An 18,748-nucleotide genomic window follows, 5' to 3' on the forward strand; every position below is an offset into this window, starting at 1 on the left:
ACGGGTTCTACTGGCTATGAGGCTTCGTGAATCTGTGATTAGCTCAAAAAAATGTGAATATACTCCTACATTACTATGACCTTAAATTTGACGAAGCAGTTCTGATAGATGCTGAAGAAGAAAACAGTCACATGCACAACTGATGAAAGCAAGAGTAAACAGTGAAAATGAATTTTAAATGTATGTGCTGAGCATGATAAGCAAAATGATGGTTAAAATCTACTTGCATCTATTTTAGGAAAGCCAGCACAAAGCAAAACACATACATTCACCAGGCCACTCTGAATCATTTGAAGTGTCTCATGGGAGCCTAAAGTTCAAAGCTAAAGTCATTCAAACAGTTAGTGCCTATAACATAACCACATGCAAGTATCTCCTAGCATCAAAACCCCGCAGGATATGGAATGCTAATTGTCGTGTTGCCTCTTACAACTGAAAAGGAAATCTCAGAGTATAGACACATCAAAGCACCACACAGCATAGGGAGACTGCTGAGATCAAGGGAAAGCAGTTCAAAAGTTATAATTTCCAAGAACAATAAATGACAGCTGAAATGACTGCCTCCCGGGTTTTAAAAGCTGCTTTTAAAATATGGAAACTTTTTTTTGGCTAGTTTAGGTTAAGATACACCTTTACATCATGCTTCAGGAATTAAAAAAATTCTGTCAAATATAAGATTCAGAACAAGAACAAATGGACTTTATTACCCAAAGAAAAATCGTTGACAGAGGATATATTTTTAAACCTCTCTGTGTATATAGGCTAGAACAGTAACAACTCCACTATGCCATCTGAAGATGCCTATTAGTAAACTAAATGTACTAGAATGCCAATGGGATTGGCCTTACCACAGGACTTCACCTACGAAACATGGGCAACACACATGAAAAACATGTTATCGTGTTCAGTCTATACCTTAATATCCTTATTTTGAATGGCATCAATGCGATTCTTTTACCCATTTAGAAAGAACTGCATAGCTTAAAGAGCTGTACTTTCCTTTAACCAAATTACCTTTGGAAATTGAAGCATGGATTTTAAAACCCAGTGTCTCTTCTAACTGGTTGTAGTCAGATTCCACAGAGGATGCATGAAGTGTTTCTACCAAGAAAGGCATTCTTCCCTGTGCCTTATCATAGAAAACAGTGTGGTTCCATGTGTATGGGACGCTGATGCCATCAATGGTGAACAGCCGGGTTGAGTAGGCATACAGCTGCCCAGGACCTGTTTGAATGTAGTCCTCTGTGTAATCCTAAGAAAGACAGTACAGATTTGAGGATTAGCATGGCTCATCCTATTTTTTTTTCTTGAGGGTACTATGAGATGTAGAATGAGATTAAAAAAAAAAAAGGCTTAGGGGATAAAAATATATAATTCTAAATAAAACTGTAATTGTACAGTAGTGTTCAGGAACTAAAATTTGAACCTTTTAATTGTAAATACCTTAGTTTCATAATTTTAGTGTCATAAGTTATAGTTTAATAAGGGACTCAGTTGTAGGTCAAAAAAAAATGTGAAAGGGTGATTGTTACCATTCTTTAATTTCTGGAATACTTCTAAGGATGGTCTACAAAAACTTTAATGCAAGAATTAGTACTCTCTTTGTCTACAGAAAGTTAAACAAATGGCTTAAATCAACAAAGCTGTGATCTTGGTCCTGATAAGCAGGGTAATAAAACTACTAAGAGCTTATAAAGACTTGTCCGTAAAGATTTTTAAACAAAGACCAGATAGCCATTCCTAACTTCAGTGGTTTAGACATTTACTCCCCAAAATGAACAAGGGAAACTACACAAGTTTTCTGCACTCTTTTACTCCTACTCTTATTGTTACTCCAATAAACAGCGAAGGCAAGTTATCCTAGCATTTTACCTTCACAGTGACTTCAGCAGGTGACTGCAGCTGCAGGACATAGCCACTCACAACGATATCTACCAGCAGAGCTCCATCGGAATCCAAGCCCCGGGCAATGTGAGTCATCCGCAAGATTTCTCCTAGGAATTAGAATTCGTTCATTTCAATAGTAATATATATATATGGTTTGTGTAAGCACAGAGTGGATTTACTTTATATACCAGTTCAGCTTTGTTATTGTACTTCAAACTTGATTAAACACAGATCATAAGAGAATTAAATTAGCACTTCGTCCCCAAATTAAAGACTTAGGTTGATTGAATTAAGTTGATTCTAAAATCTCTTTTTTTGTGGCAAAAATGTAGCCTATGATTAGGTGAAGGATTCCACACTTTTAACTCACAAGCAAGAGAAAGGCAGTTCTACAAAAACGGATCGCTTGTCTGTGAGAAGGGATAGAAAGCTTGACCAGGCAGACTGGCAATAGCCACCGCTTGTCTGTGAGAAGGGATAGAAAGCTTGACCAGGCAGACTGGCAATAGCCACAAGTCTGGCCCCAGGGCTTTGTTCTTTCTGATGCTTTAAGAAGTTGCAAAGGGGATCTTCACTGCCCCGTGCAGGATATCCCATGTGCCACAACTAAGACCTGGCGCAGCCAAATAAATAAATATTTTAAAAATGCTTAAAGAAAAATAAGAAGTAGCAAAGGGGCATCTTTGTAAGTGGATTGCCATACAGAGACCCACATGTCTTCTGGGCTTATTAAAGCTATGCCCTCCCTCAGCCCTTCTTTCTCAAAGATCACTGCTGCTGAGCTGACCACCTTCAAAGATGTTAGAAATGGAGGTCTATAAAAAGCTGTAGACCCTTGGAAAGGGCCATGAATTGCTAATAAGTATTCATTAAGACTAAGGATAAAGCGAAAAGTGTTTAGATTTGCTTGTTTTAATTTCCATTTTTTTGATTAAAGAATCTCTATAAGATATCCTAATTGACTCTCAGTTTCATAGACAAAAGCCTTTAATTAATATTAGCAATGGCTCATCTTCCTGCTGTTTGGCCTTCAAAACCCTCTCTAAGGATTTAAAGAGAACAGATACAGGAAAGATGATGAAAAAAAAGCTTTCAGACTATAAAAATCACTATACTATTTGAAAACACATGGCCTCTTATAGACCCACGTCAGTAAAAGTTTATAGGAAAATATAAACTTGCTTTTATATCATTTATGCTAAGATGGCAACAAAACTTTGAAATTATTCTCTGTGGGAACATATAATGTATTTTTCTTAACCATCAACATTTCAAGCAATCATATTTTTAAATAGTAATAGAATAATAAGTTCAGCTGGTACTAACCAGTTGCAAATTCCACTTGGGTTTCTCTCTTGAAGACTGCATTGGTGAGGGTAAAGCCATTGACTGCTTCTCCTATTTCCTTTGCTGTTGTCCAATAAATGGGATTTAGAATGGAAATTATCTTTCTCATTGCTGGACCTAGAGAAAAAGGGATAGAGCAAAATATTTACAGTCCATTATTATTATTCATAGCATGTTATTCAAAAGGATGAATCCTAAATAAACTTGAATAACAAAATAAATATCAGTATCTCATGTGTCTTTAAGTGTTTACCACTGGGATAAAACTAAGGACTATTATACTCATCATGTAGTAGTAGCATCCTCTAGAAATTTTAATAATAGATGAAAAAGAAAAATATATGTTTTTAAAAAGAGGCTTATTAACAACTTTTGTAAGCAGAGACTTACCGAGACTGCGAGGTACATTGGTAATTCTGGCATGTATTATTTTGGTATCAGAGTTTGGGCTATCTGTTACCGTGGCGTTAAGGAAAGCAATTCCAAATTCGACATCATTAATACTTCCAATAACACTTCCTCTGGCTCGCTGGGGCCCACCTATTGCGGGAAGAAAAAACATTCTTGGATAAGGGAACAATTTTATCAACATTACATGGGAGAAAAGAAAGCCAGTATTCAAAGATGCTCCAAGTCTTCTCTCAAACATTTAAAAGATCATATGACATCTGAATTTAAGAGTGAAATACATAAGATTTCAAAACATTCTACTCTCATGTAACACTCATCAACCCATATAAATCTAGGGTCCTTCCAATCTACGTACATCATAGTATTAATTCACAATCCAAAGAATTCATTCGGCACCCAGTCCCAAAGCCAAAGTAAAGTATGTATTTGGTGATGGTGATGAAATCATGATAATAATGAGAGTTTACTGAGCATGTCATGCGTGCTACAGTAAGCACTTAATATGCATTAACTCTTTAAATTCTAGCAAACATCCTATAAGGTAGTTTTAAACAGCCACAGTTTGCAGACTAGGAAAATAAAGTTCAGAGAAATCAAGTGACTTTTCCCATGATTACCCAGCTAAGAGGCAGTAGAGTGAGGATATGAACACAGATCTGCTTGTCATCAAAACACATATTCTTTCATCTATTGCCTCCTTCAAGAGAACACGGAGGGGAAAGGAGGGATCGCCAACAAAACAGCTCCAAAGTCTTGTGACAGGTCACTGTCAACATAAATGTGAAGTATCTAAGGGTTATTGTTCGTCTTGAGTTTCAGATCAAGGGCTTACCAAGCTCTTCATATTACAAATATATTGGAAAATGTTTAACTTGAGAAAAATTTGAGAAGAATATTGTACTTTTAACATTGTTGCAAAATTCATACCAAGACAGTTATGTTGAAAAACAATCATACAATCTTTTAAAAGTAACTCTACAGTAATTTTATGCCTTCTTTCCATTGTTCAACAAAATTATTGGTTACTAACACAGAACTGGTGGTTAAGGAGTACATGCTTTGACAAGAGAGGGAAACGTACTGGGAAGAGGCTAACAGTTAAATTTTAAAATATTCATTATTTAATGCCTTTTAATTGAATATATTTTAAAACAATCGCTAGGTGGTTCAGATATTGTTATCATGTATTATATACTGGGGAGAAATACAATTGTATTCAGTCTGAGAAAAGTCAATAAGTAAAGTGTTTCACCATTTTAATTTGCATTATTTTACTAGTGAGAGAAAACATTTTTTTCACATTGATTCACCCTTCATGTTCTGGATTATATTCATTTGTTCATCAAGTACTGAGGATAGAATGGTAAGAAAGAAAATAAAAAAGACATGAAGCCTGCCTTCATAGCACTTATGTCTGAATAGGGGAGATAAACGTTAATTAGAATTCCACAAATAAATGTAAAAATGAAATGTATATCTTAATGAATAGGATATCTACTACTCAGGGAAGTCTGAAAAGGAGGTAAAAATAGTTTGAAGATCTGAAGAAAGTTAAGGTCTTAGCTCAGTCAAGGAAGGCAGGAAAAGGGCTTTCCTTGTAGAGGAAACAGCATGTGTCATCCTTTTGGGAGGTGGTGGCTTGTCACATCTGAGAAGCCAAGAGTAGCGAGCTTAGTGAGTGATGGGAAACATGCAGCAAGATGATGCAGGAAAGTACACAGGAGGGCCAGTCAGGACCTGGTCGGCTCCATTTGTTCTTATCCTTAGTCCTAAGCAGGGCGAGAGAAGGGTAGAAGGATTACTAAATTTACTTAGTTCTGTGGATCATTACTAAGGAGCATGGCCTCTCTAGTCTCACAGAGGAACCTCCATTAGCAGAGAGGCTGCCTAAATTCATAATAAGGCCACAGACACACCAAAACACACCACCAGACGTGGACCTGCCCACCAGAAAGACAAGATCCAGCCTCATCCACCAGAACACAGGCACTAGTCCCCTCCACCAGGAAGCCTACACAACCCACTGAACCAACCTTAGCCACTGGGGACAGACACCAAAAACAACGGGAACTACGAACCTGCAGCCTGCAAAAAGGAGACCCCCAAACACAGTAAGATAAGCAAAATGAGAAGACAGAAAAACACACAGCAGATGAAGGATGCAAGGTAAAAACCCACCAGACCTAACAAATGAAGAGGAAATAGGCAACTACCTGAAAAAGAATTCAGAATAATGATAGTAAAGGTGATCCAAAATCTTGGAAATAGATTACAGAAAATGCAAGAAACATTTAACAAGGACCTAGAAGAACTAAAGAGGAAACAAACAACGATGAACACCACAATAAATGTAATTAAAAATACTCTAGAAGGGATGAATAGCAGAATAACCGAGGTAGAAGAATGGATAAGTGACCTGGAGGATAAAATAGTAGAAATAACTACTGCAGAGCAGAATAAAGAAAAAAGAATGAAAAGAACTGAGGACAGTCTCAGAGACCTCTGGGACAACATTAAACGCACCAACATTCGAATTATAGGGGTCCCTGAAGAAGAAGAGAAAAAGAAAGGGACTGAGAAAATATTTGAAGAGATTATAGTTGAAAACTTCCCTAATACGGGAAAGGAAATAATCAAGTCCAGGAAGCACAGAGAGTCCCATACAGGATAAATCCAAGGAGAAACACACTAAGACACATATTAGTCAAACTGTCAAAAATTAAATAAAAAGAAAACGTATTAAAATCAGCAATGGAAAAACAACAAATAACACACAAGGGAATCCCCATAAGGTTAACAGCTGATCTTTCAGCAGAAACTCTGCAAGCCAGAAGGGAATGGCAGGACATATTTAAAGTGATGAAGGAGGAAAAACCTACAACTAAGATTACTGTACCCAGCAAGGATCTCATTCAGACTTGATGGAGAAATTAAAACCTTTACAGACAAGCAAAAGCTGAGAGAGTTCAGCACCACCAAAATAGATTTACAACAAATGATAAAGGAACTTCTCTAGGCAAGAAACACAAGAGAAGGAAAAGACCTACAATAACAAACCCAAAACAATTTAGAAAATGGGAATAGGAACATACATATCGATAATTACCTTAAATGTAAATGGATTAAATGCTCCCACCAGAAGTCACAGACTGGCTGAATGGATACAAAAACAAGACCTGTATATATGCTGTCTACAAGAGACCCACTTCAGACCTAGGGACACATACAGACTGAAAGTGAGGGGATGGAAAAAGACATTCCATTCAAATGGAAATCAAAAGAAAGCTGGAGTAGCAATTCTCATATCAGATAAAATAGACTTTAAAATAAAGACTGTTACAAGAGACAAGGACACTACATAATGATCAAGGGATGGAAGCAAGAAGACATAACAATTGTAAATATTTATGCACCCAACACAGGAGCACCTCAATACATAAGACAAATACTAACAGCCATAAAAGGGGAATCGACAGTAACACATTCATAGTACGGGACATTAACACCTCACTTTCACCAATGGAAAGATCATCCAAAATGAAAATAAATAGGGAAACACAAGCTTTAAGTGATACATTAAACAAGATGGACTTAATTGATATTTATAGGACATTCCAACCAAAAACAACAGAATACACATTTTTCTCAAGTGCTCATGGAACTACCTCCAGGATAGATCATATCTTGGGTCACAAATCAAGCCTTGGTAAATTTAAGAAAATTGAAATTGTATCAACTATCTTTTCTGACCACAACGCTGTAAGATTAGATATCAATTCCAGGAAAAGATCTGTAAAAAATACAAACAAACACATGGAGGCTAAACAATACACTACTTAATAACGAAGTGATCACTGAAGAAATCAAAGAGGAAATAAAAAAATACCTAGAAACAAATGACATCGGAGACATGACGACCCACAACCTATGGGATGCAGCAAAAGCAGTTCTAAGAGGGAAATTTATAGCAATACAATCCTACCATAAGAAACAGGAAACATCTCAAATAAACAACCTAATCTTGCACCTAAACCAATTAGAGAAAGAAAAGAAAAACCCTAAAGTTAGCAGAAGGAAAGAAATCATAAAGATCAGATCAGAAATAAATGAAAAAGAAATGAAAGCAATGATAGCAAAGATCAATAAAACTAAAAGCTGGTTTTTTGAGAAGCTAAACAAAATTGATAATCCATTAGCCAGACTCATCAAGAAAAAAAGGGAGAAGACTCAAATCAGTAGAATTAGAAATGAAAAAGAAGAAGTAACAACTGACACTGCAGAAATACAAAGGATCATGAGAGATTACTGCAAGCAACTCTATGCCAATAAAATGGACAACCTGGAAGAAATGCACAAATTCTTAGAAATGTACAATCTGCCAAGAGTGAACCAGGAAGAAATAGAAAATATGAACAGACCAATCACAAGCAGTGAAATTGAAACGGTGATTAAAAATCTTCCAACAAGCAAACGCCCAGGACCAGATCGCTTCACAGGTGAATTCTATCAAACATTTAGAGAAGCGCTAACACCTATCCTTCTCAAACTCTTCCAAAATATAGCAGAGGGAGGAACACTCCCAAATTCATTCTATGAAGCCACCATCACCCTGATACCAAAACCAGACAAAGATGTCACAAGGAAAGAAAACTACAGGCCAATATCACTGATGAACATAGAGGCAAAAATCCTCGACAAAATACTAGCAAACATAATCCAATAGCACATTAAAAGGATCATACACCATGATCAAGTGGGGTTTATCCCAGGAATGCAAGGATTCTTCAATATACACAAATGAACGTGATACACCATATTAACAAATTGAAGGAGAAAAACCATATGATCATCTCAATAGATGCAGAGAAAGCTTTCGACAAAATTCAACACCTACTTATGATAAAAACACTGCAGAAAGTAGGCGTAAAGGAAACTTTCCTCCACATAATAAAGGCCATATATGACAAACCCACAGACAACATCGTCCTGAATGGTGAAAAACTGAAACCATTTCCACTAAGATCAGGAACAAGGCAAGGTTGCCCACTCTCACCACTCTTATGCAACATAGTTTTGGAAGTTTTAGCCACAGGAATCAGAGAAGAAAAAGAAATAAAAGGAATCCAAATCGGAAAAGAAGAAGTAAAGCTGTCACTGTTTGCAGATGACATGATACTCTCCATACAAAATCCTAAAGATGCCTCCAGAAAACTACTTGAGCGAATCAATGAATTTGGTAAACTAGCAGGATACAAAATTAATGCACAGAAATCTCTGGCATTCCTATACACTAATGATGAATAATCTGAAAGTGAAATCAAGAAAACACTCCCATTTACCACTGCAACATAAAAATAAAATATCTAGGAATAAACCTACCTAAGGAGACAAAAGACCTGTATGCAGAAAATTATAAGACACTGATGAAAGAAATTAAAGATGATACAAATAGATGGAGAGATGTACCATGTTCTTGGATTGGAAGAATCAACATTGTGAAAATGACTCTACTACCCAAAACAATCTACAGATTCAATGCAATCCGTATCAAACTACCACTGGCATTTTTCACAGAACTAGAACAATTTCACAATTTGTATGGAAACATAAAAGACCCCGAATAGCCAAAGCAATCTTGAGAATGAAAAATGGAGCTGGAGGAATCAGGCTCCCAGACTTCAAACTATACTACAAAGCTACAGTAATCAAGACAGTATGGTACTGGCACAAAAACAGAACTATAGATCGATGGAACAGGATAGAGAACCCAGAGATAAACCCACGCACATATGGTCACCTCATCTTTGATAAAGGAGGCAAGAATATATAGTGCAGACAAGACAGCCTCTTCAATAAGTGGTGCTGGGAAAACTGGACAGGTACATGTAAAAGTATGAAATTAGAACACTCCCTAACACCATACACAAAAATAAACTCAAAATGGATTAAAGACCTACATGTAAGGCCGGACACTTTCAAACTCTTAGAGGAAAACATACGCAGAACGCTCTATGACATAAATCACAGCAAGATCCTTTTTGACCCACCTCCTAGAGAAATGGAAATAAAAACAAAAATAAACAAATGGGACCTAATGAAACTTCAAAGCTTTTGCTCAGCAAAGGAAACCATAAAGAAGACTAAAAGATAACCCTCAGAATGGGAGAAAATATTTGCAAATGAAGCAACTGACAAAGGATTCATCTCCAAAGTTTACAAGCAGCTCATGCAGCTCAATAACAAAAAAAAAAACAACCCAATCCAAAAATGGGCAGAAGACCTAAATAGACATTTCTCCAAAGAAGATATACAGAGTGCCAACAAACACATGAAAGAATGCTCAACATCATTAATCATTAGAGAAATGCAAATCAAAACTACAATGAGATATCATCTCACAACAGTCAGAATGGCCATCATCAAAAAATCTAGAAACAATAAATGCTGGAGATGGTGTGGAGAAAAGGGAACACTCTTGCACTGTTGGTGGGAATGTAAATTGATACAGCTACTGTGGAGAACAGTATGGAGGTTCCTTAAAAAACTACAAATAGAACTACCATATGACCCAGCAATCCCACTACTGGGCATATACCCTGAGAAAACCATAATTCAAAAAGTCATGTACCAAAATGTTCATTGCAGGTCTATTTACAATAACCAGGACATGGAAGCAACCTAAGTGTCCATCAACAGATGAATGGATAAAGAAGATGTGGCATATATATAGAATGGAATATTACTCAGCCATAAAAAGAAATGAAATTGAGTTATTTGTAGTGCGGTAGATGGACCTAGAGTCTGTCATACGGAATGAAGTAAGTCAGAAAGAGAAAAACAAATACTGTATGCACACATATATGTATGGAATCTTAAGAAAAAAAAAAGGTCATGAAGTACCTAGGGGTTAGATGGGAATAAAGACACAGACCTACTAGAGCATGGACTTGAGGATATGGGGAGGGGGAAGGGTAAGCTGTGACAAAGTGAGAGAGTGGCATGGAGATATATACACTACCAAACGTAAAATTGATAGCTAGTGGGAAGCAGCCACAGAGCACAGGGAGATCAGCCTGGTGCTTTGTGACCACCTACAGGGGTGGGATAGGGAGGGTGGGAGGGTGGGAGACGCAAGAGGGAAGAGATATGGGAACATATGTATATGTATAACTGATTCACTTTGTTATAAAGCAGAAACTAACACACCATTGTGAAGCAGTTGTACTCCAATAAAGATGTTAAAAAAAAAAAGACACTTCCCAACTCATTTTATAAAGCCAGCATTACTGTGATACTAAAACCAAGAAAATCACAAGATAACAACAGACCAATATCTCCTACAAATGTGGGTGTAAAAACCCTCAATAAAATTGTAGCAACTGCTATCCATCAACATATAAAAAAAAATATCACCATGACCAAGTGGGATTTATTCCATGAATGCAAGGTTGGTTCAACATCCAAAAATTAATTAATGTAATACATCATATCAGAAATTAGTAAGTGAAAAGCATATGCTCACCTCATTAGACACAGAAAAAGCATTTGGCAAGATCAACACTTTTCATCATAAAATCATTCATCAAACTATGAATTGAAAGGAACTTCCTCCATATGTGAAAGAACATCTATGAAAAAACCCACATCTAACATCATACTTAATGGTAAAAGAAAGGATGCTGTCTTCCTTAATCAGGAAAAAATAAGGATATTTGTTCTCATTACCTCTATCCATCATTATAAGAGAACTTCCAGCCAGGGCAATTAGGCAAGAAAAACAAATAAAAGGCATATCCATTGGGAAGAAAAAGAAGTAAAATTATCTCTATTTGAAGATGACATGATCTTATATATATAAACAATTCCATGGAATCCACTAAAAAATAAACTGACAAATTCAGCAAGATTTCAGGATACAATATCAGTTAAAAACTTCATTGTATTTTTATACAAAAAAAAAAGATATGGTTACATCTGACTGATAGATATTTGCCCTTTCAGCATGCCTACATCCTATAAATCTTTTCATGTAATTCCTTTCTCTCACTCTGCCAAATGGGCCTTCTTGATTTTCAGGGATATTTTATTTCTAAGGCAACCTTAAACCTTTGGAAAGTCCAATGGTATCTCAATATTTCAACAATGTGAAAATATTCTTTTTGGTCTTCTTATAGCACTTAGGAAGCCTATCCTTTGAGATAAGTACCCTTAGTATTATCCACCATTTCTTGGGACTCCAATAAACTCTTTTTTTTTGCAGTACGCGGGCCTCTCAGTGTTGTGACCTCTCCCGTTGAGGAGCACAGGCTCCGGACGTGCAGGCCCAGCGGCCATGGCTTACGGGCCCAGCCGCTCTGCAGCATGTGGGATCTTCCCGGACCGGGACACGAACCCGTGTCCCCTGCATTGGCAGGCGGACTCTCAACCACTGCGCCACCAGGGAAGCCCTCCAAGAAACTCTTTTTAAGGTCCATGAGTTCTAGAATTCTGACTTTGTTCCTTCTGAATTTTTGCATCACTTAGAATATCTAGCCATATTTCATGACTGACTTGAATTATGGTAGTTGAACTCCCCCTAATCTTTTTTCTTGAGCTGAATTTGCCCTATTTTACTGTCTACACTCATGTTCTCCATATTTCCATCTGTGAAAGAACAGCCTCCAATTGTGTATTTCTATTAGATATTCAGTTTCTACCCCACCGTCATTTTTCTGCTTGGAATCTCAGCCTGGCTTTCCCACTCTTCCATGCCCCTTTACCCCTCAAGCCCAGGACTACTATACGGCTGTGCAGACTATTTCCTTTTACAAGGGAGCCTGGAAGATGGCAATCAGAGACTAAAATCCAGCATGAACTTTGGTGTAGAGCTGCACCAACGAGGGGGAAAAAAGCACACTTTTCCTATTTCTTCCTCCCAGAGTTGGTGCTATTTTGTAATTTGAGGGCTCAGAGTGACACCTTTCTTCAATTTGTGGAAAGTCTGTAAATGTGGTCCTGCCAAAGTCTAACTTAGATGCTTACCTGGGCATGCTTGTATATTGCACCTGGATACCTGAGTAGCATCTCCTAGGCAGGGGCGACCACTTTTGGATGGTACTGGATTGTTACACTGTCGTTTTCGAGTCTTTTCACCTCCTCCACAAGAGGTAGAACACCAGCTCCAACTATGCCAGTTTCCCCAACTTCCATCCACTATGAACAAGAATAGAATGGTCGATATTAACAAATAGGTTTTAAAACCTACACCTAGGGTAACTCTGCCTATACAACTTCCATTTTAAGATCTGAAATGATGGGCTACTACAATGGGCACTAAAGAAATGCTTTACTTGTTCTACTGCCAGGAGTCGGGAAGCTCACCAGGACATATGTCAGTGTTGCATCTCTGGATCTGGGAGTCTGGGCCCCCACAAGCTCTTCCTCCATTGGAGGGACGAGGGTTATCACATGTGCGGTACCGCCGCATCTGCCCCCCATTACACGTCCGGCTGCACATTCCCCAGCCACTCCAAGGACTCCAGTTACCATGAGCTACAACACAGAACCATTGGAGAAGTGCTAAAGAATGACATTCATCCAAAAAATATGGAAAGACTCTCTCCAGGAACTGAAAAGAAACACACAAATCTATAAATAAGCAAATTCCAAAGGCAGGGGGTTTGGTTGTTGGTTTGACTAGAAACAGAATACATTCCAGTGACTGTGCAATTCCATTTAACCTACATTTACTGAGCGTTAGAGTTTTCCAGGAGCTGGAGGATAGGAATGAGAAAAGATCTCTGAGGAGTCCAGCTATAACATTAAGGATACAGTGAATTCAAATACTGCTATGGTCTAAAATTCTAGCTTGGTGACTAAATTAAGGCAGAGAGCCACCTGTCTGCCTCCATAAAAGAGTCAACATCATTACCAGTTAGCGTGGAAGGGTGCCCTAGTCCCTGCCCTCTGCAGCTGGTCCTGTAGAGCATGTGAAACAGGACATAGCCCCTGCCCATAAAAATCAGTGGCATCTATGGTATTAGACAAAACAGCAACCATGCAACATTTTGATATCCTAAACCAGAGAAAGACAAATCAAGTAACAGACTATATTATAACTTTACGGACTTGAGTCCATAATGAAACTTAAGAAAGTATAATGCTGACTCACTATTTCCAACACTCACTTGGACAAGAGTCACTATTGCAAAAATCACTCTGCACATCACTCCCTTCACACTTGTTGCCTCCATACTGGGGAACAGGATCAGAGCAGTCCCTTGTTCGTTGTCTGGCGCCTCCTCCACAGGACACAGTGCAGGTACTCCAACTGGTCCAAGCGGCCCACTTGCCATCAACTGGGTTAAAGAAAAACGTATGTGCTCTGTTACTACTTAAAAATGATCAAGTTAAACTCGGCATTGATAGGTTGAGTGATATTCTTATTGACAATGATTCTTATTGAAATATTCCCTAGATCAGAGATAGATGTTATTTTATTAAGGGTACAAACATTGTATTTATCTTACCTGGACAGTGTCTTTCATGGCAAACTTGCATCTGTGTTTCTGCTCCATTACAGTAGGATCCGTCAAACGATGGTGGTGGGTTATTGCACAGTCTTGTTCTTGTTTGGGTACCCTTCCCACAACTTATGCTGCATGTACCCCAAGGCTGCCAAGTACTCCATGCTCCATGAACTGCAAACATCCCAAGAGACAGAGTTTCAAGTCACAGAACCATGTTTGTTAAAAGAAACAAAATTATACAAATGAATAACTCAGTAATGAGTTAAATTAGCCCAGAATCTAAAATAATTGAAATTGAACCAAAGGAAAAGTAACAAATGATGTTCTTCCTTTCCCATCTGGTTAGATTTTCATAAGAATTAGTGTCTATCAGGAAATTCAGAAGGATACCTAGAGCCAAAATAAATGCTTTAAATTATTCAAAGGGGCTTTCTTTTTTTTTTTTTTTTTTTGTGGTACGCGGGCCTCTCACTGTTGTGGCCTCTCCCGTTGCGGAGCACAGGCTCCGGACGTGCAGGCTCAGTGGCCATGGCTCACGGGCCCAGCCGCTCCGCGGCATGTGGGATCTTCCCGCACCGGGGCACGAACCCCGCGTCCCCTGCATCGGCAGGCGGACTCTGAAAACACTGGAACACCAGGGAAGCCCAAAGGGGCTATTTTATTAAAATTAAGGTGAGACAAGGGGAAGATGGTGGAAGAGTAAGACGCGGAGATTACCTTCCTCCCCACAGATACACCAGAAATACATCTACACGTGGAACAACTCCTACAGACACCTACTGAATGCTGGCAGAAGACCTCAGACCTCCCAAAAGGCAAGAAACTCCCGCCGTACCTGGGTAGGGCAAAAGAAAAAACAGAGACAAAAGGATAGGAACGGGATCTGCACCAGTGGGAGGGAGCCGTGAAGGAGGAAAGGTTTACACACACGAGGAGCCCCTTCGTGGGCAGAGACTACGGGTGGCGGAGGGGGAAAGCTTCGGAGCCGTGGCGGTGAGCGCAGCAACAGGGGTGCGGAGGGCAAAGCAGAGAGATGCCCACACAGAGGATAGGTGCCGACCGGCACTCACCAGCCCAAGAGGCTTGTCTGCTCACCCGCCGGGGCGGGCGGGGCTGGGAGTTGAAGCTCGGGCTTCGGTCGGAGCGCCGGAAGAGGACTGGGGTTGGCGGCGTGAGCACAGCCTGAAGGGGTTAGTGCACCACGGCTAGCCGGGAGGGAGTCCGGGGAAAAGTCTGGACTTGCTGAAGAGGCAAGAGACTTTTTCTTCCCTCTTGGTTTCCTGGTGCGTGAGGAGAGGGAATTAAGAGCGCTGCTTAAAGGAGCTCCAGAGACGGGTGCAAGCTGCGGCTAAAAGTGCGGACCCCAGAGAAAGGCATGAGACGCTAAGGCTGCTGCTGCCGCCACCAAGAAGCCTGTGTGCGAGCACAGGTCACTATCCACACCCCCCTTCCGGGGAGCCTGTGCAGCCACCACTGCCAGAGTCCTGGGATCCAGGGACAACTTCCCCGGGAGAACGCACGGCGCGCCGCAGGCTGGTGCAACGTCATGCTGGCCTCTGCTGCCGCAGGCCCGCCCCGCACTGCGTGCCCCTCTCTCCCCCCCGGCCTGAGTGAGCCAGAGCCCCCTAATCAGCTGCTGCTTTAACCCCGTCCTGTCTGAGCGAAGAACAAACGCCCTCCAGAGACCTACACGCAGGGGTGGGGCCAAATCCAAAGCTGAACCCCCGGAGCTGTGCGAACAAAGAAGAGAAAGGGAACTCTCTCCCAGCAGCCTCAGAAGGAGCAGATTAAATCTCCACAATCAACTTGATGTACCCTGCATCTATGGAATACATGAATAGAAAACGAATCATCCCAAATAGAGGAGGTGGACTTTGAGAGCAAGATTTATGATTTTTTCCCCCTTTTCCTCTTTTTGTGAGTGTGTATGTGTATGCTTCTGTGTGAGATTTTGTCTGTATAGCTTTGCTTCCACCATTTGTCCTAGGGTTCTATCCGTCCGTTTTTTTAAATTTGTTTTCTTAATAATTTTTTATTTTAATAACATTTTATCTTTATCTAATTTTACTTTATCTTCTTTCTTATTTCCTTCCTTCCTTCCTTTCTTTCTTTCTTTCTTCTAGTAATTCTTTCTTTCTACTTTTTCTCCCTTTTATTCTGAGCCATGTGGATGAAAGGCTCTTGGTGCTGCAGCCAGGAGTCAGTGTTGTGCCTCTGAGGTGTGAGAGCCAACTTCAGGACACTGGTCCACAAGAGACCTCCCAGCTCCACGTAATATCAAATGGTGAAAATCTCCCAGAGATCTCCATCTCAACGCCAAGACCCAGCTTCATTAAACAACCAGCAAGCTACAGTGCTGGACACCCTATGCCAAACAACTAGCAAGACAGGAACACAACCCCTCGCATTAGCAGAGAGGCTGCCTAAAATCATAATAAGTCCACAGACACCCCAAAACACACCACCAGACGTGGACCTGCCCACCAGAAAGACAAGATCCAGCCTCATCCACCAGAACACAGGCACTAGTCCCCTCCACCAGGAAGCCTACACAACCCACTGAACCAACCTTAGCCACTGGGGACAGACACCAAAATCAACGGGAACCATGAATCTGCAGCCTGCAAAAAGGAGACCCCAAACACAGGAAGATAAGCAAAATGAGAAGACAGAAAAACACACCGCAGACGAAGGAGCAAGATAAAAAGCCACCAGACCTAACAAATGAAGAGGAAATAGGCAGTCTACCTGAAAAAGAATTCAGAATAATGATAGTAAAGATGATCCAAAATCTTGGCAATAGAATAGACAAAATGCAAGAAACATTTAACAGGGACCTAGAGGAACTAAAGATGACACAAGCAATGATGAACAACACAGTAAATGAAATTAAAAATACTCTACAAGGGATCAATAGCAGAATAACTGAGGTAGAAGAATGGATAAGTGACCTGGAGGATAAAATAGTGGAAATAACTACTGCAGAGCAGAATAAAGAAAAAAGAATGAAAAGAACTGAGGACAGTCTCAGGGACCTCTGGGACAACATTAAACGCACCAACATTCGAATTATAGGGGTTCCAGAAGAAGAAGAGAAAAAGAAAGGGACTGAGAAAATACTTGAAGAGATTATAGTTGAAAACTTCCCTAATATGGGAAAGGAAATAGTTAATCAAGTCCAGGAAGCACAGAGAGTCCCATACAGGATAAATCCAAGGAGAAATACGCCAAGACACATATTAATCAAACTGTCAAAAATTAAATACAAAGAAAGCATATTAAAATCAGCAAGGAAAAACAACAAATAACACACAAGGGAATCCCCATAAGGTTAACCGCTGATCTTTCAGCAGAAACTCTGCAAGCCAGAAGGAACTGGCAGGACATATTTAAAGTGATGAAGGAGAAACACCAGCAACCAAGATTACTGTACCCAGCAAGGATCTCATTCAGATTTAATGGAGAAATTAAAACCTTTACAGACAAGCAAAAGCTGAGAGAGTTCAGCACCATGAAACCAGCTTTACAACAAAGGCTAAAGGAACTTCTCTAGGCAAGAAACACAAGAGAAGGAAAAGACCTACAATAACAAACCCAAAACCATTAAGAAAATGGGAATAGGAACATACATATCGATAATAACCTTAAATGTAAAATGACTAAATACTCCCACCAAAAGACACAGACTGGCTGAATGGATACAAAAACAAGACCCATATATATGTTGTCTACAAGAGACCTACTTCAGACCTAGAGACACATACAGACTGAAAGTAAGGGGATGGAAAAAGATATTTCATGCAAATGGAAACCAAAAGAAAGCTGGAGTAGCAATTCTCATATCAGACAAAATAGACTTTACAATAAAGACTATTAGAAGAGACAAAGAAGGACACTACATAATGATCAAGGGATCGATCCAAGAAGAAGATATAACAATTGTAAATATTTATGCACCCAACATAGGAGCACCTCAATACATAAGGCAAATACTAACAGCCATAAAAGGAGAAATCGACAGTAACACATTCATAGTAGGGGACTTTAACACCCCATTTTCACCAATGGACAGATTATCCAAAATGAAAATAAATAAGGAAACACAAGCTTTAAATGATACATTAAACAAGATGGACTTAACTGATATGTATAGGACATTCCATCCAAAAACAACAGAATACACATTTTTCTCAAGTGCTCATGGAACATTCTCAAGGACGATCATATCTTGGGTCATAAATCAAGCCTTGGTAAATTTAAGAAAACTGAAATTGTATCCAATATCTTTTCTGACCACAATGCTATGAGACTATATATCAATTACAGGAAAAGATCTGTAAAAAATACAAACACATGGAGCTAAACAATACACTACTTAATAACGAAGTGATCACTGAAGAAATCAAAGAGGAAATAAAAAAATATGTAGAAACAAATGACAATGGAGACACGACGACCCAAAACCTATGGGATGCAGAAGAAGCAGTTCTAAGAGGGAAGTTTATAGCAATACAATCCTACCTTAAGAAACAGGAAACATCTCGAATAAACAACATAACCTTGCACCTAAAGCAATTAGAGAAAGAAGAACAAAA

General features: G+C 39.3%; 1 protein-coding gene across 1 annotated transcript in view; it reads right to left on the reverse strand.

The window, feature by feature from the left end:
• HMCN1 (hemicentin 1) overlaps positions 1-18,748 on the reverse strand; it is a 534,342-nt gene that overhangs the window by 65,479 nt on the left and 450,115 nt on the right. The window contains exons 90-97 of the mRNA XM_004275232.3: positions 14,154-14,324; positions 13,812-13,982; positions 13,006-13,176; positions 12,667-12,837; positions 3,625-3,774; positions 3,214-3,351; positions 1,873-1,994; positions 1,015-1,252 (exon numbers count right to left, since the gene is read on the reverse strand). Of these exons, the coding sequence (XP_004275280.1) occupies positions 1,015-1,252; positions 1,873-1,994; positions 3,214-3,351; positions 3,625-3,774; positions 12,667-12,837; positions 13,006-13,176; positions 13,812-13,982; positions 14,154-14,324 (1,332 nt within the window). The remainder of the gene's footprint in view (positions 1-1,014; positions 1,253-1,872; positions 1,995-3,213; positions 3,352-3,624; positions 3,775-12,666; positions 12,838-13,005; positions 13,177-13,811; positions 13,983-14,153; positions 14,325-18,748) is intronic.

Source organism: Orcinus orca, chromosome 1, assembly GCF_937001465.1.
Source record: "Orcinus orca chromosome 1, mOrcOrc1.1, whole genome shotgun sequence".
Lineage (NCBI taxonomy): Eukaryota > Metazoa > Chordata > Mammalia > Artiodactyla > Delphinidae > Orcinus > Orcinus orca.